The sequence below is a fragment of the Protobothrops mucrosquamatus genome, unplaced genomic scaffold, assembly GCF_001527695.2.
Source record: "Protobothrops mucrosquamatus isolate PMUCROS unplaced genomic scaffold, P.Mucros_1.0 scaffold600, whole genome shotgun sequence".
In the NCBI taxonomy this organism is placed as follows: domain Eukaryota; kingdom Metazoa; phylum Chordata; class Lepidosauria; order Squamata; family Viperidae; genus Protobothrops; species Protobothrops mucrosquamatus.
In genome coordinates, this window is record NW_015386899.1 from 264,948 (window position 1) to 285,182 (window position 20,235).

At 38.3% G+C, this 20,235-nt stretch overlaps 1 protein-coding gene across 1 annotated transcript in view; it reads left to right on the plus strand.

Annotated features, from left to right (window-relative positions):
* Positions 1-20,235, plus strand: part of FASN (fatty acid synthase) — a 47,684-nt gene that overhangs the window by 22,926 nt on the left and 4,523 nt on the right. The window contains exons 17-38 of the mRNA XM_015817518.1: positions 261-341; positions 461-646; positions 1,404-1,583; positions 2,166-2,369; positions 3,392-3,702; positions 4,065-4,454; positions 5,436-5,600; positions 5,791-5,909; positions 6,003-6,157; positions 6,520-6,723; positions 8,244-8,394; positions 9,185-9,363; positions 10,242-10,361; positions 10,481-10,603; positions 11,042-11,265; positions 13,205-13,406; positions 14,644-14,795; positions 15,881-15,972; positions 16,080-16,231; positions 16,427-16,669; positions 18,750-18,938; positions 19,330-19,551. Coding sequence (XP_015673004.1) covers positions 261-341; positions 461-646; positions 1,404-1,583; positions 2,166-2,369; positions 3,392-3,702; positions 4,065-4,454; positions 5,436-5,600; positions 5,791-5,909; positions 6,003-6,157; positions 6,520-6,723; positions 8,244-8,394; positions 9,185-9,363; positions 10,242-10,361; positions 10,481-10,603; positions 11,042-11,265; positions 13,205-13,406; positions 14,644-14,795; positions 15,881-15,972; positions 16,080-16,231; positions 16,427-16,669; positions 18,750-18,938; positions 19,330-19,551 — 4,044 coding nt within the window. The remainder of the gene's footprint in view (positions 1-260; positions 342-460; positions 647-1,403; positions 1,584-2,165; positions 2,370-3,391; positions 3,703-4,064; positions 4,455-5,435; positions 5,601-5,790; positions 5,910-6,002; positions 6,158-6,519; positions 6,724-8,243; positions 8,395-9,184; positions 9,364-10,241; positions 10,362-10,480; positions 10,604-11,041; positions 11,266-13,204; positions 13,407-14,643; positions 14,796-15,880; positions 15,973-16,079; positions 16,232-16,426; positions 16,670-18,749; positions 18,939-19,329; positions 19,552-20,235) is intronic.

Genomic DNA, 20,235 nt, shown 5'->3' on the forward strand with positions numbered 1-20,235 from the left:
AACAAACCCACAAACCCCACCGAATAAAACCAAATTAAAACCAATATTTTAGAGTTGTGGTAATTAAAATTTCTAAGAAACCCAATTTAAAATCCTCCCTAGGCCAGGCCCGCTTGTTGGAAAAGCCATGTCTTGAGGGCGCGGCGGAAAGTAAGGAGATCCGGAATCATCCGGATCTCGGGGGGTAGTTCGTTCCAGAACTATATGATATATGATACTTGGATGTAGAGACAATTCATTAATTTCTGTCTTCCTTTTAGGCTTAACACAGTTAGAGGTGAGACTCATGACTGCTTCCCAGTGTTTTGAAGTATCCGGAAATGGAAATCTGGCTGTGAGTGGTAAGTAAATAGTATCAGGTTGTGTGTTTCAAAAAAAGAAAGAAAGAATGAAAGAAAGAAATACTGACTGTGCCTGCTTATTGACTCTCTCTCTTTCCTCTATGTGCTGGACATACTAGGAAAAATTTGCATTTTGGAAGAAACTGCTCTCAATAACTTTCGAAACCAGCTTATTGATTTGAAAAACCAGCCAGATCCCTGCTCAGGAATTTCCTTATCCAAGGGGGACATTTACAAAGAGCTTCGTCTACGTGGTTATGATTATGGGCCAACGTTTCAAGGAGTCATGGAATCCAGCAGTAATGGTAACAGCATATCTACATAGAAATCAGCATTATTATGTTTATTATGATTGGCCCTGCAATCATCCAGATGATTAGACTGGACTTGGCATTTTTGTTCACCTACTGAGTCCTTCCCAAAGACCAAGGATAGGCAGCTGTTGTTGTTCGTTGGTGTTAAAGGCCCTGTCACGAGAAAGCTTTCCAAGTAAAGCTGCATTTTGCAATTGACTTTATTATAATTATTATAATTCATTTTCAAGATACTATCAATATGGCTATTACTCCAACAAAATTAAAATATTTAATTAAATTTCAAATTAATTGACAATAGCTTTTAATATAATATTTTATTATATTCTATTAATATGTAATTTTGAACACTTTTTGTAAGAGAAATAAGGGATGTATATGTAATTTTAATTATTCTAATAAATAGAAAACTTTTTTTTTAATCTGGTGCTTTCAAAGTGTCCGCTGACAGCTCCCATAATTCCTGCATAACATGCTGTCTGGAACTATGGGGAATGTAATCCAAAATTTATAATCTAAATACAGAAATACAAATATTTGCTTGGCAACTAGGGAAAATTTGGGGAAAGTAAAGATAATTGTGGACATTTTTCTTGAATTTCACACTTGGAAAGCAGAGTAATTCTGTGTTGTTGTGCCTACAGTTTTCTCCTGCATTTTCTTTCTTCTTTTTTTTAAAAAAAACTTCTGACCAAAACTGCAGTGGCAGGGGGTGTTCTGTGCTAATTAGATTGTTTCCCATTGGCAGGAAATTCTGGGAAAATTTTGTGGAATGGGAACTGGGTGACATTTCTTGACACCATGCTGCATTTGATGATTTTGGGGGAAACGGGACGAAATCTGCGGCTGCCAACCAGAGTTCGTTCAGTGTGCATTGACCCCAAACTACATCTAGAGTTTGTTCGCAAATACACTGAAGAGACCGAAGGTAAAGAGCACTTTTCCATTTATTTTTTTATGTTTTGCTATCTGCAGCTCCTTTGGAAAAGCCAATGTGTTAAAATGATTGTTCCAGCCTGAATTGTAAGATGAATTTTGTACTTACGGCCACAATTAAGCCCTAAATTTCTTTTGCTAAGTGAGACAGTTAAATGAATTTTGCCCCATTTCTACGATCTCTCTTGGCACAGATGTTAAGCGAATCACTGCACTTGTTAAATTAGTATCACAGCTGTTGAGTGAATCTGTCTCCCCCCTTGACTTTACTTATCAGGCAATCACATGACCCCAGGACACTGCAACCATTATAAATATGAGTCAGTTGCTAAGCATCTGAATTTTGATCACATGACCATGGGGATGTTGCAATGGTCGCAAGTGTGAAAAACGACCATGTCACTTTTTTCAGTGCTGTTGTAACTTCAAACAGTCGCTATACAAAACTGTTGTAAGTCGATTACCTGTATTTAGAATTACTTTGTAGCCCAAAGACTGAATTCCAAGGAGTGCTTTTTTTTCTGATTGGTTTACTTTTGCAGTGCTGTCCATTAACAATCTCTTTGCCTTATAGTTTTAGATGTTGCAGTGGACCGTTGCCTTGATACCATTACAGGAGGAGCTGTTCAAATATCTGGTCTTCACTCTAGCACAGCTCCTCGGCGACAGCAGGAACAGATTCCTCCCATCCTGGAGAAATTTTGCTTTGTGCCCTATGATGAGAGTGGCTGCTTGTCGTCTGATGCCAAGCTTCAGTCTAGTTTTGATCACTGCAAAGGTAAAAAGTGCCTTATGCTTAAAGTAGATTTTTGATAGGATATATATCCTGTAAGCAATGAAGAGAGAGTTATCGCTGCACATTCTGTTCGATCCTCATGGAAATTTCTGTCTGTTTCAGATTTTTGTGCGATTAAGGTATGGATGTCTCCCAAAGATCTGTTGCTCCCATTTCCACCTTTGTCGCATCCCCCCTCCTTTTGAACGATGTCACCAAATAACCCCCCCAAAGGCTCTATGAATAATTCCTAAATCAACATATCTCAATTTGTCGACCCCCCCCTCCCAACATGCATCATCCTAATACATCTAGAAGGCATCAGCTGGGGACAGCAGTCCTTGAAGAGGCATTTCAGCCTCTTTAAATTTAAACTTCGAGGTTGAAAGATTGCCCATCTCTTGTGCTCATACATTTAGTTATGAATATATCGGGTAGGAAGAATTCTTAGCAAAGATCCCTAAGTTACATGCTGTATGTGTATGAAGTAGGGACATACTGCATTTTGGATGCAAAGGAGCAAGCGTGGGAATACATGTTGTGCTTACTGGTACCTCTTTCATGAAAACGTATCTTCCTTCCGCTTGATCTTAAAAAAAATTTAAGAGGCAGTTTGTCATGCCCCACCAGGGTCTCCTCAACTCAAATCCATGTTTTCCAAAGTTTGAATGCCTGACACTCGAGCCCAGAAAAAAAAAAATCAGCTTTTTTTAAGGAAGTGCTGACAAGTGCAGTGTGCATACTCTGAAGCATTGTTTGGCTTTGGATGCAAAGTGCTGCACATCCCTAAACACCTACAGTAGAAAGCTTCCTGTAACTTAGTCATGCTGGCTTACAATTCTGGGAGCTGCAGCCTTGACATATAGACTCATGGATAATGTGGATATAATTCAACAAGTTAGGAGATGTAGAGAAATGCTACTAAATTAAATACGTTCTGTGAAAAATGGTTGTTGCTTTGACCTAGAATACTGGAAGAAACCAGCACTATAAAGCATTTTATACATAGGTTCTTTTCTTTCCAGTGCTGACCCAAAACCTACAGAAGAAGATAGCAAAGCATGGAGTTAAGATAGCAATACCTGGGCTGGAAACTCTAATGAACTCTACACAAGCCGAAGTTGAACAGAAGGGTCTTGCTCATATCCTTGCTGAAATCTGCCGCCTAGAGCTAAATGGAAACCTCTATTCAGAACTAGAACAGGTTGTGACTCGGGAAAAGCTGCATCTTCAAGAAGATTCTCTTCTCAATGGCTTGCTGGATTGTGCTGAATTGAAGACTTGTGTAGATGTCGTGCTGGAGAATACTACCAGTCACAAGATGAAAATCATAGAGGTAACTACGAAGCAATTCTACAGTCCACTTGCTCTTTCTATGTGCGTGTGTCCCCCATGCATTAATACCGGTAGTCCTTGTTTAATTATCACATTTGAGACCAGAAACTAGGTCATTAATTGAAGCAGTCAATAAGTGAAACCATGACTGTGCTTATGATCTTACTTCAGCTTTCCTTTGCTTTAAAGACTGCAAAGGTCGTAAACACAAGGATTGGTCAAAAGTCACTTTTTTATTACTGTTGCAACTGCAAAGAATTGCTAAACAAGGCAGTTGCTGAACAAGGACTACCTCGGTGTGTGTGTGTGTATATGTGTGTATACTTACACATACACACACACACTTTTATTTTGCTCTTTCAGACTCTAGCAGGAGATGGGCATCTATTCTCACGAGTTACAAGCATCTTAAACACTCAGCCCATGTTGCAACTAGACTACACCGCCACTGACCGAGTACTAAACAATCTGGCATCACACGAGAACGATTTGCAGGAAATCGGTGCCTCTATTGAGCAGTGGGATCCGGCCAGTCCTCCTCCTGGAAGCTTGATGAATGCTGATCTCCTAGTATGCAACTGCTCACTGAATGCTCTCAGCAAGCCGGCCGAAACACTTTCTAACATGGCAGCCACAGTGAAGGATGGTGGTTTCATTTTATTGCACACTCTTCTGAAAGGAGAAACCCTAGGAGAAATAGTTGCTTTTCTTACATCCCCAGAGCTTCAAGATAAACCAGGCCTTCTAAATCAGGTATGAAATACGCCCTCCTAGTTCTCTTCAGCTGCTTCAGAATGGTGTTGTCCAACCCTCAGCTCTGCTGGTTGGGGAATTCTAGGAACTATCAACTCAGTACATCTATCTAAAACAGTGTTTCTCAACCTTGACAATTTTAAGGCATGTGGACTTCAACTCCCAGAATTCCACAGCCAGCATTGCTGGCTGTGGAATTCTGGGAGTTGAAGTCCACATGCCTTAAAATTGTCAAGGTTGAGAAACATTGATCTAAAAGATGCCAGATGGGGAAAGATTTTTATTTTCTTTTACATTTCAGAGTGGAAAAGGTATAGTGTAGTCTAAAAGGTTTTTTTAAAGTCTTGAGTAGAATAGCCATAATGTATTTAAATAACTACCAGTCATTTACCTCAGGTTGACAAGAATAAAAAAATCCCTTTTCCATCAGTCCAAATAATAGAAAATTACTGTTCACCTTACATAATAAAATGAGGATAGGACCTGAAAAAGGACCAAGCTCTGATCCTAGTTACCTGACTGACATAATTTCTACAAGAATTAAATATGAAAAGAAGCTATCTTGATAGATCCAGTAGGTATAGTGAAATTGACTAATGTGGGGGAGGGACAATAGATTGATAGATGAATGCTTGTATGCATCTATACATTAATAATTCAATTGAATTCTCTGAGATTTACTTTTGAGTCAACATTAGACAATAAAACATAATTTTAAGCATGTTTACTTCACAGGCTCCCAAGCCCTAGACTATTCCACACAAGTTATCATTAAATATATTCTTAATGGCAGGTTAGGGATGTAGTGTTCTAGAGGTAGCAAGTAAGTTAAAGGTAAGAGCATCAGAAAGAAACTAAATGATAGGCAACAGAAGAACAGCATTCTAATGTTTGTTTATTAAACAACATGAGAAAGATTACTCTTCAAGAATCAAATGACTGGGTGATTTACTATAATTTTAATTTTCCTTGGTTTGGCAGGTAGAATGGGAGGACTTATTTAAGAAGTCTAATCTGAATTTAGTAGCTGTGAAAAGGTCTTCTTTTGGTGCAGCCATCTTCTTATGCCGTCGACCACTTCCTACCAAGAAGCCCATTTTCCTGCCGGTGGATGAAACCGATTATAAATGGGTGGAATCTTTGAAGGTAAAAACTGAGAAGTACTTGGTTTTCTTTCTTTTTCTTAAGTTTCCCAACTAGATTTTTATAGCAGTCGGTTAAAAGGATTTCAACTTTTAGTCTACAAATCCTGTGAAATTTGAGAGTTGCTATTTTCATATTATGCATTATGGAAATCACTATTCCGTGACAACTAAATACGGTATTTCTCTTTCAGGAAATGCTAGCAGAACCTTCTGAACACGCTGTGTGGTTGACTGCAGCTAACTGTGGTACTTCTGGAGTTGTCGGTATGGTGAACTGTCTCCGTCAAGAACCTGGTGGTCACAGGATCAGGTAGAACAATATCATATTTAATGACACTATATATTTCCTAAAACTACTAGGGAGAAATAAGAAATAGGTTAAACTGTGTCTTTTACTTCCTAGGTGCCTCTTCATCTCCAGTCTCGATGCTGCTTCTCCTAGCCCACCCACCAACTCTTCTGCTAAAGAAATGCAAACAATTCTGAAGCATGATTTGGTCATGAATATTTACCGTGATGGAAAGTGGGGCTCTTTCAGACATCTCCCACTAAAGCAAGGTGAGTTTTATTACAAAATGTAACGTGTGTTCACAAAAGGATGAGGAAAAAAAAAATAAACATTTGCTTCACTGTCTCTCACTTAATCTCTGTATTCTTTATAAATGTAAATAGTCTTCTTGTGACTCTTGTCTCAATTCTGGGTAACAGTGAATGCCTTTTCAGTACAAATGAGTGGTATGAATTGTCCTGTAGTGAGTTTACTTTAGAAACCCAAAGCTTTGGGAACGTTAGAATGGAATGTTCCATTCTAACTAATTAACTCAGGCTTTTCCCAATGTTTAAAGAGGAAAATAAGTTTGCCATGTTTGCGTCTGTAAAATGAAAGAATGCTAAGTTGTACGTCTCCCAATTTCCTCCAGCTCAATCTCTAGAGGTTACTGAATATGCATTTGTGAATGTTTTGACACGTGGGGATCTTTCCTCTCTTCGCTGGATTTCTTCCCCACTTCAGCATTTCTCCACAAGCAGCCCTAATGTCCAACTGTGCAAAATCCATTATGCATCTCTAAATTTCCGTGACATTATGTTGGCCACGGGAAAACTCTCTCCAGATGCTATTCCTGGTAAGTTGCTTTTGTTTTAGCAGAGGCTTTGCAGTATTTTAGTTTGCATACATTAATTCACCTGTTTCTTAGAGAAACATATTACATATCATATAGAAGTAGTTCAAAGAAAGAGATGCTTGTTTTAAAATTGAGTATGGATAACTCGATGGAAGCTCAGAATAGTACAGGTAGTCCTCTGAACCCAAAATTTATATTGCTAAGTGAGACAGTTGTTAAGTGAGTTTTGCCCCATTTTATGAACTTTCTTGCCACTGTTGTTAAGTGAATAACTGCAGTTGTTAAGTTAGTAACGTGGTTGTTAAGTGAATCTAGTTTCCCCCTTGACTTTGCTTGTCAGAAGGCTGCAATATGAGTCAGTTGCCAAGCATCTGAATTTTGATCACGTGACCATGGGGGATGCTGTAACAGTTATAAGTCTTTCAGTGCCGTTGTAACTTCAAACGATCACTAAATGAACTGTAATAAAGACCTTGAAAAGTAATTACCAATTACAACAGTTAAATAATCTAGTGCTGTGGCTTGTTACAAAGCAGGTTTGTGTAAAAAACATTTCCAGAGGCTCATCTCCACTTGAGTGTTCTTAAATTATTGCCTAATGGGCAATGATTAGAACCTATTGTCAGGATGAAGAGGCTTAAATGGTACTAAAGTTATGGAAATATAAAAGGTTTCTATTATATATGTATGTCCTAAGATAAATAATTTTATATATATTTTCTTCATAAAGGAAAGATTAACTCTTCAGCTAAGATAGTATAAGCATGGCTTGATACAATATCTGTAAAAATGATTGGAGTATAGACATCTTCAGCGAAGAAATTTGATATTAGCCTGATAATGTTCTCAATTAGATAAAGAATAGGATCAGAGGTGAGCTGAATCCGTCCTGAGTCTTATCCATATATGCTAAGACAAGAATAGGGCTAAAATCTCCACACCCACCCCACAGGTACCAGGAACACTTTGAAGGAGAATTTTGGTGTCAGGAATGCTAAAATATTAAGATCATTTTTAAATTAAGACCACTTTCAAGTGGGATTCCTTGTTGATGTGCCTATCTCTGAGTTAAACTGCCTGCAGTTGGCACTTTAAAATGTTCCTGCTGGAGAATCTTATCAAACTCTACAAGCCAAAATCAGAATTCTGGGGAAGAGCAGTGACCTTATCTGAGGAGAAATTGGAAAGTCATTGAGGGTCACATATTCTAAGCAATTGCCAGTCTTTCTGTGGGTTGAACTCAGAAGTGGAAAAGTTAGTGCTATAGTTTTGATAGGCAGAGCAAATCAAATACATTCAGTCAAATGCTAAATCGTTAAACATTAGAAATTATTTTCTCCCATTGCAATTTCTAGCTGTGGATACTCAAGTCGCAGACCAAAATTGACTTATGTATCTCTTTTCCACCATCAGTGTGCATGGGAAGGTTAAGACATAAGTAAGGACATTAAAATCCATAAATGTCTGCAGTTGCATGTTCTTATAGCAGTTTCACGGGAACAGTCAACTTTTTTTTCCAGGAAATTGGACACTGCAGCAATGCATGTTAGGAATGGAGTTCTCAGGATATGATCCTGCAGGGAAAAGAGTAATGGGTTTACTACCAGCTAAAGGACTTGCTACCGTGGTAGACTGTGAGAAGAGATTCCTGTGGGAAGTGCCACAAAACTGGTAAGTCTAGTTACTTTGCACTCCCTGTGGAACTAAGCTGCTCATATTTTATCCCTACATTTGCAAACTAAGCTGTAATTTAATGTAAGAAACATTATCGGTAGCAGAACATTTTTTTTTGTCTACTTGCATTCATCATACAGTGGTTTAGAAATCTTGTCAGTCTTTTTCATTTCTGTAGAAAAACAATATCAGTAACTATTTCCCCACTTCTTTGCTTTTCCCGTAATTGCTTTTTTGATGGGGAAAATGCAGGGCCTTTGATTTTATTGGAGTCCTCCAATTTTTACTTAGGATTCTTTTATCAAGTAGGGTAATGAATACCTGGGGGTCCTAGTAACTAAATTTAAGAGACTGAATGGACTGTTAATATATATTCTACTTTAAGAACTTTTTAAAATTACAGTCTGGAAATTAACATGTTCAGATCTGGCTTATGTAAAGAGAGAATGCAGGGAAGAGGGAAAAAGCAACCAAGCAAACATTTTCTGGCATTAATTTTTCATTTACCACAGCATTCTTATGATCAGCTGCTAGTATAAAGAAAAAAGTTGGGAGGGGAGGACTCACTTAATGTTTAATTTAGCCACTAGAGTGATTCTGCTTCTGGATGAAAAGATGCAGTTTTAAAATGGTGTCATGAGCACAGATAGTGGAACGACCCCTTGAGAAAGGAAAGTGCAGATTCCGTGTTGCCTCTCTTCTTCACAACAAGAGCTATGATGAAAACTGACAAGGGGGGAAAACAGAAGTGTGAAGGGCCTGCAAAGAGTTTCTTCTCATTTTTCAGGACCCTGGAAGAAGCAGCTTCTGTGCCAGTGGCCTACACGACTGCTTACTATTCCTTGGTGGTTCGAGGGGGCATGAAGCAGGGCGACTCTGTTCTCATCCACTCCGCCTCAGGAGGTGTGGGCCAAGCTGCCGTTGCTGTTGCTCTAAGCATGGGCTGCCAGGTCTTTGCCACTGTGGGTAGGTAGCTGCCTTTTCACGGATTCAAATAACCGCTTCGTCCTTTTTTTCTAAGAGCTCCCTGTAACCTTTGCTTTCTGCTCTAAGGAATGAAAAACATAGGAAACAACGTGGAATAACCTCTCCTTAGAATTTAGAATGACTCCTATCTGTTGACCTTTTTCAAGCCTTTAAAATCCTGGCTGTGTTCTTGAGCCTGCAGGTCTGAATTTGTTAAGTCCCATTTCCTGGGTTTACTGTTAACTGGCCAGATATCTTGGGCAGTTTATTTATTTTGGGTGTTTTTTAAAAATGTTTTTAATTGTTTTATACTTTTGGAATTGTCAGCAGCTGGGCCGAGATTGGCAGCTATAGAAATTGAATGAATGAATACATTAACAAGTTATTTGTTTTCAGAAACAAACATGGCTTGAAGAACTGAGAAAAATGATGTTTCTCTTACTTCTTAAATATATGCTTTATCTGACAATATAAACTAAACATGGGAGAAATAAATAAGGACAGGTTGACTTTTTTAAAAAAATATTGGAGTAGATTAATTTCTATGTCTCTTCAGCTGTTATCAGTTGCCACTTTATCAGAACAATGCTTGTGGCCGGCATTATTCAGTGGGGTCCATGAAATGGGAGTGATCAAAATCAAAATCTTCAAGATGGCAGGAGTGATGATCTAAGTTCCACCCCTTTGATAGCTACATCAACATCACACTTACATACAAAAGGATAGGTTTCAGTCACATTGTTGTAGCACCATCCGGCAGATTTTGACCGCACACTGTAGATGCTCAAGGCGTTCTCTGTCTTCCTTATAGGCCTCTGAAGAAGGAAGGGTCTGTAAGATATTTGAATTGAGAGAAACACATGTTTTCCTGTTTTCAGGTTCCAAAGAGAAACGTGAATATCTCCAAAAAAGATTCCCTCAGCTTGATGCAAATAGCTTTGCCAATTCTAGAAATACTTCCTTCGAACAACACATACTGAGAGTTACTAATGGCAGAGGTAAGTATAAACATTGGAGGCGACCATCTCTCTACAGTTTAGAAGTTTTAATTAGAAGTAACGAGTGTAGATGCAAATCTTGTAGGATACGTTATTGACTTTGTTGAACATTTTTGCAGGTGTTGACCTTGTGTTAAACTCCTTATCGGAAGAGAAGCTCCAGGCTAGCCTTCGTTGCCTTGCTCGTCATGGGCGCTTCTTGGAAATTGGCAAATATGACCTGTCGAACAACACACCTCTTGGTAATATTTTTTGGCCTGAGTATCTATGTGCAGGATATTTCTGAACCCTACTGGGCAGATTGCAAATTTAGTCATACCTTTTGGGTTTATATCCTGATTTAACCATAAAAAAAAATGTCACCTATCAAAGCAGGCACTAACAGATGTCTTGAATCAGCTCTTACCCTAAACATCCTTTTCCTAGCATCATGATGCTGTAATGCTTGTAACTAACTTTTCGAGTAGAAGAGTTATGTGGGTGGAGCTTCCATAGAACTAGTTCTTCTTAAATTTTATATGTTTTATTTCAATTAAATTCATAGGAACCATTTCACAAAAAATGAGTTTTATCAGTTTTGCTGACCTGATTTTGCCTCTGTTTTAAAAATGTGTGACAATTTTGCTGGCAGCAGAAGCTACATTAAGGTAGAAGAGTCATAACTGCATTGCTTCTTGTAGGAATGGCTCTTTTCCTGAAGAACGTGGCTTTTCATGGAATTCTGTTAGATGCTATTTTCGAAGAAAAAAACAAAGAGTGGGAATCAGTGTCCAACCTGCTAGAAGAAGGCATTAAAAATGGTGTAGTAAAACCTTTGCAGACTACTTCGTTTAACAGAGAAGAGATAGAAGCTGCCTTCAGATACATGGCACAAGGAAAACACATTGGAAAAGTGGTAATCCAGGTATGGTCCAAGAAGGTTTTGTGAAATCTGTACTATATAATTGTGAATACTGATACCTGCTATGAATATCTGTTAAAAAAAGGAAGTGGGAGGGGAGAGAGTGGGTTGAAGAATGGAGAGGCTGGGTTAGTATATAGTGTTTCTATAGCAGTGATGGCGAACTTTATAGAGACTGAGTGCCCAAAAACCGCCCCGCCCCACTTCCTGGCTGCCCAGGGGCAACTCTCCTCCGGGGGGGGCTGCTGGTGATGAGGGGGCCATGGAGGGAGGCAGGGCTGGGGAACGGTGCGCTTGCCCACACAGAGGGCTCTGAGTGCCTCTTCTGGCCATAGGTTCACCACCACTGTTCTATAGTGCTAGAATTTATTACATATTTATTACTATGTATATTGATACCTTGTCTTTTTTATAAAAGGATTTTAACAATAGTAAGATCCAAAACAAAAAAACCATGGTGGAAGTAATAATACAGTAGTATGGAATCTGAATTGTGGATTTTACAATAAAGTAACATGCAAAATACAAAGTAACAGAAGCAATGACATCTATTGTGCAGCTTCTTAAAACCTAATTAAGTTTAAAATACAGATTAATAAAATAAATTAAGCAAAACAGAACAAATTATCAGATATGGTCAAAATAAAGAGAAAAAAAATCAGTAAACGAGCTATTTAATAAAGCCAACATAATGATAATTAATAGCACTTAACAACAAAAGGATAGCTCTACCTGAGCTCTTACTTTGATTTGAGAGTTTTCTCAGAAAATAGAATATATTTCACCAGACAGTTGAGAAGAGATGGGTTGAAGGAACAGGAATTCAGTTTGAGCGTCATACAAATATAGTATCTTGAATAACTTCAAATTTTCAAAGTCTTGGACTACCTCTTAGGGAACTGAAGGAATTTCCTTATGGTCTGTCCAATCCTCTCTTGTTTTTTTAAAAAAAAACTCCTGGAGAATGGATGAAATATCAGATGACTGCAAGGAGGGGATGTCCCTTTTTCACAAGTGAGGGAAGGTATACAAAGATTCAGGCCAATCAGTCTAATATTGATGAGTAGAAAGATTTTAGAGAAGATCTTAAAATTATTGCTGTTTCTCTACCTTGAAAACAAGGCAGTGATTACTAGAACCCACTGACTAGATTTGTCAAGAAGCAATTTGCCAGACTGATTGCGTTGTATTTTTTGTCTGCATAACTTGCTTAATAAATTGTGGGAGTGTTGCAAATTAAATATACTATATCATTGTTCAGCAAAGGACCTGACAGAGAAGTTGTGCAGAGAAAGAAAACAAGGATTATTAGAGTGGGAATGAAATTACCACAAAAAACTGAGGCAAATAGGTATTTTTTTGCTTTGAGGAAGGCAATCTCAAGAGACCATATTTCAAATACTTGGTAGAGTATCATACAGAAGCTGATAACTTGCTGCCTACCGTCCAAGAATGCAGGGGGTACATTAATAAAGACTGTTACAGGAAGGCTGGTTGTGTTAGGAAAACTTCCTAACAGTTGGAGCAGTCCAACAGTGGAACCAATTACTGAGGAAAGTAGCGTGCTCCTTCTCCCTGGACATGTTCAAACACAAACTGGATAGGGATGTTGATAATTTGAATTTCTGCACTGAGAAGAGCGTTATGAGAATTGTTATAGGCTCTCACATTGCCAGAATATACAGTTACGTGTTTTTTATTACTACTGTTGTTGTTATTTCATTGAATTTATATGCCACCCATCTCAGTCGCATGCTTCCTATTTTATAATGATTTTTTTTAAAAAAACCAAAACATTATGATCCATTTACGATTATAATATCTCCAGGATAGCATTTCCTGCTATACCATAATTTAGAGCTATTTCTGTTTTTTTAAAAAAAGAGAGAGAGCATAAGTCAATTTTGACCTATATGACGAAATAGCTGTGCTATTTTTCTAGATCCATGAAGAAGAGAAGAATTCTCCCACAAAGGAAACTAGTTTAACGCCGATTCCAGCCATCTCCCGAACATCTTGCCCACCAAACAAGTCATACATCATCACAGGAGGTCTTGGAGGATTTGGGCTCGAACTGGCTCAATGGTTGGTTGAAAGAGGGGCAAAAATGCTGGTGCTGACATCTCGTTCAGGCATCCGGACAGGTATGTTGAGCAAACAATAGGGAAGACCGAGTTCCCTGATCCCAGACTGGAGATGCAAATTTTAGTTTTGCTCTCGGCAAAGGCTATATTTCAGTCAAGAGCAAGGAGTGGTTTGAAAAAGCTTAAGATGGAATTTTGAGATAATAATTGTGAGATAAACTTTTCCTATTGCTAAAAAAAAAAGCAATTTATCTGGAGCAAGAACAAAAAATGATATTTACTTTTAAAGGATCTAACAAAAAAATTAAGAGAAACGGAGAATATACTAATCACAAAATAAAGGTCAATTGTGGTATTTTTGTTTCTTCCAGTTGTAGAAAAAAAATCAATCCTTTTCAGTGAAGGGGGGAAATCAGAAATAAAAATTAAATTGTGGAAGTTAATGTAACTAAACTCTGAATTATACCACCTGTAAGATTTTGCATGCAAAGATAGAAAGAGAATAGTACTGCTAAAGTACTAAGAGAAAAAAAATCTTGAATATATGATTTTGCGCGCGCACACACACACACAAAGCCTTCATTTTCTGTTATCCCTGATAACAAGATTCGTTTTTAAATATAATTTTTATTGAAGAAATTTTTAACAAAAAGATAAAAGCAATACAAGTGTTAGAAAAGAAACAAAAAGAAAAGAAGGAAGAATGATGAATAAGTAGGAAAGAAAACAGAGAAAGAAAAGAAAAATATATAAAGGAGCAGCTTCCAATTCTATTTATTGCCAGCGGTTATAAATGCATTTATATTTTACCTTCTCTCTATTATTACATCACAATTTTCCTTTTTCCATCAGCTCATTGTCAAAGTCCATAAGGGGTTTCCAGTCATTAGTACAGTAAATGTTAACGTTGATCATTCTCTAAGCAAAGAAGTCAATTTTGCCATCTCTTAGTACTGTAGGCTTATCTCAGAAAGAAACAATGATGTATTCCATGATCATCAGTAGGATCATTATATGATCATAAAACTGATTTATTTCCCCATTTGGTTATCAGACATATATGTGCATGCAAAACAGCACATACCTTCCTCAGCAGACAATGGAAAGGTAAATTTTGTTGTTGTTCAGTTGCTAAGTTGTATCTGACTTTTTGCAACCCCATGGACCACAACACGCCAGCCCACCCGCCCTTCACTGTCTCCAAGAGTTTGCCTAATTCATATTCATTGCGTTGATGATTTAATAGCCAAAAATATAGTATAACCGCAGCTAGTTAACAGACTCTCCTGATTTTCAGGTTATCAGGCTAAACGAGTGCAAGAATGGAAACAGCTTGGAGTCCAGGTTCTCGTGTCAACCAGCGATGTTGCTACTCTTGAGGGAGCACAGCAGTTAATACAAGAAGCTTCTCAACTAGGACCTGTTGGGGGTATTTTCAATTTGGCGATGGTGAGTGACAGGCTCTCGGCATGGCCATAGTTCGGTTAATTTCTTCTCTGCTGTTTATCTCTCTTTAGATTCGTTTTATTTGACTGTTTATTGTGGATCACTCTAGAAACAGACAGATCTGACCCCCATCCGCCAAAGATTTGTCCATTCTTGTTTCTTCCGTTTTTCTAACCTTTGTTTTATCCTATTTTCTCATCAGTTTTCAGATTTTAAAAAAGGGTGCCTGAAAAACAATGTACTTTTTTGCGGGTACTCTTCCTAATTTACGTATATTTTGTAGACAGTTTTGCTTAAGGTATATAATTTGGCAAGCATTTTTAACAGATACAGTGCTTTTGGTATGCTGTTTCACTAACATAGTTTTTGAGGGAGGTATGTTTGGTGAGGTTTTTTTTTTTTACCAAATATATGCAATTTTGAATATATATTTTTTAAAAAAAATTGGAAATGTAGTGAAGTGTAATGTTCTTGCAGTGTGGCTTTTTCAGTTTTGTATAATGATTCAGAAAGTGGTAATTAGATGATCTCATCTTAAACTGTGAGTGAATATCTCCATATCTAATATTTAGCATTCCTCAGCCAAAACCTTAATCAAATAGTGCCTCAAAAAAGAGAAGTAGTGATCAAATGAATTTTTTAAATTTTTAATTATTGAGGAGGAAAGAATGAAAAGGGGGAAGAAACACTGCAGTAACATGGAAAAAGATATATTTGACATTGGTTGAGTGGAAACACTAATGTATATTTCAACATTATATTGGTTGGATCATTATTTTAGAGCTGTCTAGATTTTATCTTCAAAGAATGTTTGCCCTTCTTAAAAATATAAAATATAAAATATTAGATCATGAACAAAGATCATGTCTGAGAACTGGTGGTGGTAAGGTTTAACTCTTGCCTCCGGTGCTATAGGATTGCCTAATTCTTTTTTCAACTGCCACCCCCAAACAATAGTTACTATTTTCATTTTTGTAAAATGTTCACATTAAATGTAAAGATAATTATAGGTATAGCATAATTGTTTTGAAATGGGAACAAGGTATTTTTCTATGTCTGAGAGATCATATTTGTTGTTGTTTCTACAGGTGCTGAAAGATGCTATGCTGGAAAATCAGACCGCAGAACTTTTCTATGAAGTCAACAAACCCAAGTATTCGGGCACACTTAATTTGGACCAGTAAGTGTCATGTGAAGAACTGTTGTTTTGCTTAAAGCTGATGATGGTGAGCAAGTGAAGGATCTCTTTGAAAAGAAGCAATAATCTTGTCTGTTTTTTTAATCCAGAGTAACCCGTCAAAGATGCCCAAAACTGGATCACTTTGTAGCCTTCTCTTCAGTAAGCTGTGGAAGAGGAAATGCCGGCCAAAGTAATTATGGTTTTGCCAACTCTACTATGGAACGTATCTGCGAACAGCGGCGACATGATGGCCTTCCTGGTAATTATATTACTTTTCCACCTTGACAAATTGGATGTATAAAGACATAAATTAAAGCAAGATTACATAGACTTAAGTACCTGTTATCTGATTCTTCCAACACATTACCACATCCTTATGCTCATAAACAATAATATTCTTATATTTTATTCCTGTCCTCTTTAATAACCACCACACCCTTTTTTTCCCCTCCAGGTCTAGCAGTACAGTGGGGTGCCATTGGTGATGTAGGAATTGTTTTGGAGACAATGGGCACAAATGATACTGTGATTGGGGGAACTCTACCCCAAAGGATCAGCTCATGCTTGGATGTGTTGGATCACTTCCTCAACCAGCCTCACCCCGTCATGTCCAGTTTTGTCTTAGCTGAAAAAATGTTGGCCAAAAGTGATGGAGGTAGCCAGAGGGATCTTGTGGAAGCTGTTGCTCACATTCTCGGTTAGTATCACTGAGAACCAAAACGTTGAGCTGTGGTTTCTCTTTCTTAAGTATTTATCTTGCTTATTTCTAAGTCCAACCTATTAAAAGAAAAATAATAACCCACCCAACGAATACAAAAACTTCAAAGTCCCATAGCATTCCTGTGGGTACACAAATCACTCAGCCTAGAGTTTACTGGCAGAGCCACCTTTCTAAGGCTTTCCTAAAGAACAGCAAGGTCAGGGCCATCTGACCCCCGGGGTGATTGCTGAACCAGAGGACCGGATTGGTGACAGAGGAGGCATGTCATCTCAAAAGGGGAAAATATGTATTGTACACTAAGTAGGTTAATTGTAGATTCGAAACAGTTCTGTACGTGGCTTCTGTGTTATTGTTACCCTTTTTTTCACACAATCCATTGCTGTTATTCCATAATTTCATATAGCTGTTTGCAAGGTATAATGTGATCCTAAATAATAATAATAATATACCATTTCGGACAAATGGCTGTCCAGTCTCTTCTTAAAAACTTCCAGTGTTGGAGCATTCACCGCTTCTGGAGGCAGGTGGTTCCACTGGTTAATTGTTCTAACTGTCAGGAAGTTTCTCTTTAGTTCTAGGTTGCTTCTCCCCTTGATTAGTTTCCACCCGTTGCTTCTTGTCCTGCCCTCAGGTGCTTTGGAGAATAGCTTGACTCCCTCTTTAACCATACCTTCTACCCTTATGAAGTCAGGTCTGTTATTTTCTGAAGATGATTTCACAGAGTTGGAGAGCTTCTGCAGAAGTGTCCATAGGGATTAGCCCTGAAGATGTTACTAAATTGCGGATGGAGAAATTGAGGTTGCTGTAGATCAAGTAGGAGTAGATGTGGGAGAAAGAGAAATCAGAACAATGCAGAGGAGTGCCTGTAGAGGTTTAAAGATTTGAACTGATATAGTCAGTCCTCTCTTCTTTAAAACGTAAAAGAAGGCAGAAAATACTATAGAGACACTGAAACTGAATGCGCAGAATCAAAATAACACCACAAGTTATCTGTGAAGAACAAGCACGGGCTGGAGTTTCTAAAATAAGAAATTAATATAAAATGACTTAGTAGGAAGTTACAAGTGAAAGGGATGGTTAATTGCTGAAATAGTGAAGGCTTTCCAGCTGCTCATGTTGAAACATGATTTAAATGCTAGTCATGATTTTTTAAAAGGCAAGGAGGTGTTTTTTTTTTTGCTGAGAAGCAACATGTTCTCCTCCCCATTCTCCCCTTTCCAGCTCTCCCTTCCCTTCTGTCTCACTTGCTGCGTGTTATTGCCTTGTTTTCCGTGAGTCACAGTCAAGATACGACTTTTGGATGGGGGATAATGCCCTCTGTTGTGCCATGGCAAATGTTGTTTATGTATATGGCAATTGCTGAGCTTTCACTTTTTATTTTATCTTTATTAATTCATTATTGGTAATCAGGCTCTTTTGCATTCATCTGTATGCCCTTCATATACATTTCTGTTTTCATCCCTAGTGGCTCAGGGGGCGTCTGTTGGTTTGCAAGTCCCGTCATTTCTAAAAGCTAGGATGGAAACCTGAGGGCTTGATGTCATGTCGTCTGAGAACAGGCAGCTCTTAAGTTTCTCTTAAGCTGTCTGTGTAACTATGTGTATTGCAAAGACAGAGAAGAAGTGGGGTAGTACAGAAAAGGTTATGCAGTGCAGCAAACCATCCCTTTGGTTCTGAATCCACCGAGGCGTCTCACCCCCAGATGACTTCTCTCATGGGTTAATGAGCTTTCTTTGTAATTCCACACCCTGGTTAAATTTTAAACAAAATGATCTGCAGAATGTATACAGTTGAAATGTGGCTGACCGTACTGAAATAATTGTATTTTAAGTTTTGCCTAAAAACAGCTGCCCTGCATCTCATAAATAACTCAAATCATATTTCATCCATCCCATAAAGAGTTGAGCAATTAGAATTATATAATAGCAATCCCAGCAAAAGATGCCAAGTCAGTAAAGTGAGGAAAGCTGTCAAACAAGTGCTAAATCTAGAAGAGACAGCCTAAAAGGGCCGTGCCCACATGACATTAAGCAAGCTTTTTTTCCTTCTTCTTCAGGTGTCCGTGATGTGAACAGTCTGAATGCTGACACCTCTCTGGCTGATTTGGGTTTGGATTCCCTGATGGGAGTTGAAGTCCGCCAGACTCTGGAGCGGGACTATGATATTGTCATGCCAATGAGAGATGTACGGTTGCTTACCATTAACAAACTACGGGAATTTTCTTCTAAATCTGGGACTCAGGACAGTAAGTATGAATAACTAACTAGACAGACCTGGGCGTTTTGTAGCCACAGGCCACATCCAACTCTTTGGTTGACCCTGTCCAGCCCATGTGGATTGCTTTTATTTGGAAGACGCTTGCTATTTTTTTTTCCAGTTTAAATATGTGCATGGATGCATGCCTAAGCACCTTCACAGCCCTATTGGTTTCAGCCCTCTACAATAGTCCTAGTTTCTCATGTGGCTTCTTGGGAAAATGAATTGCCCACCCCTGACCTGAATTTCTGAATCAGAGTTGGTTTGGATCCTAGCGCTTCACAAGTTAAAGTTTTAAAAAAAAAATTTAGACGTGTGCCAGACCATCTTTTATAAATCTTGTACTTCATTGTGTGAATGTGTCTATATCTTGTCTTTAGTATTATCCCAGGAAACCAAAGGCGGTCAAACTGAGCAACTCAATGTGGATTTGAATAGTCTCTTGGTTAATCCAGATGGACCAACAATGGTACCGCTCAATGAGGTCAAGAACACTGAGTCTCCACTCTTCCTTATTCATCCCATTGAGGGATCCATCTCTGTCTTCAACACCCTTGCCTCAAAGCTCCACATACCAAGCTATGGGCTTCAGTGTACCGAAGGTAGCTGTTGTATTTAACACATTTATTGAATCCACAATCTCCATGCGATAATTCACTGCTGAGATATAAAAATTTAAACAAAAAACAAATTATAAGTAGAGGGAGACAACTGAACATCTTCTTTGTTTTATCAAAATTGAACTTCAGTAAGGCATTTGATAAAGTAGACCACAACCTACTACTTCATAATATAGAAAAATGTGAGTTAGACAGCATCACCACCAGATGGGTTCATAGCTGGCGGACTGGCCGTATTCAGCATGTGGTCCTCAATGGAACTGCATCTACATGGAGGAAAGTGTGTAGTGGGATGCCCCAGGGCTCTGTTCTGGGCCCAGTGCTCTTCAACATCTTCATGAATGATTTGGATTGGGGGATAGATGGGGAATTCGTCAAATTTGCAGATGACACCAAGTTGGCAGGAATAGCCAGGACTCCAGAAGATAGGCTTAAGATTTAAGATACAGAAGGATTTTGACAGACATGAACACTGGGCGCTATCTAACAAAATGAAATTCAATAGTGAAAAAAAGTAAGGTTCTACATTTAGGCAAGAAAAAACAAATGCACAGGTACAGTATAGGTGGTACCTGGCTCAATAGTAGTAACTGTGAGAGGGATCTTGGAGTCCGAGTGGCCAATCACTGAAATATGAGCCAGCAGTGTGCTGCAGCTGCCAAAAAA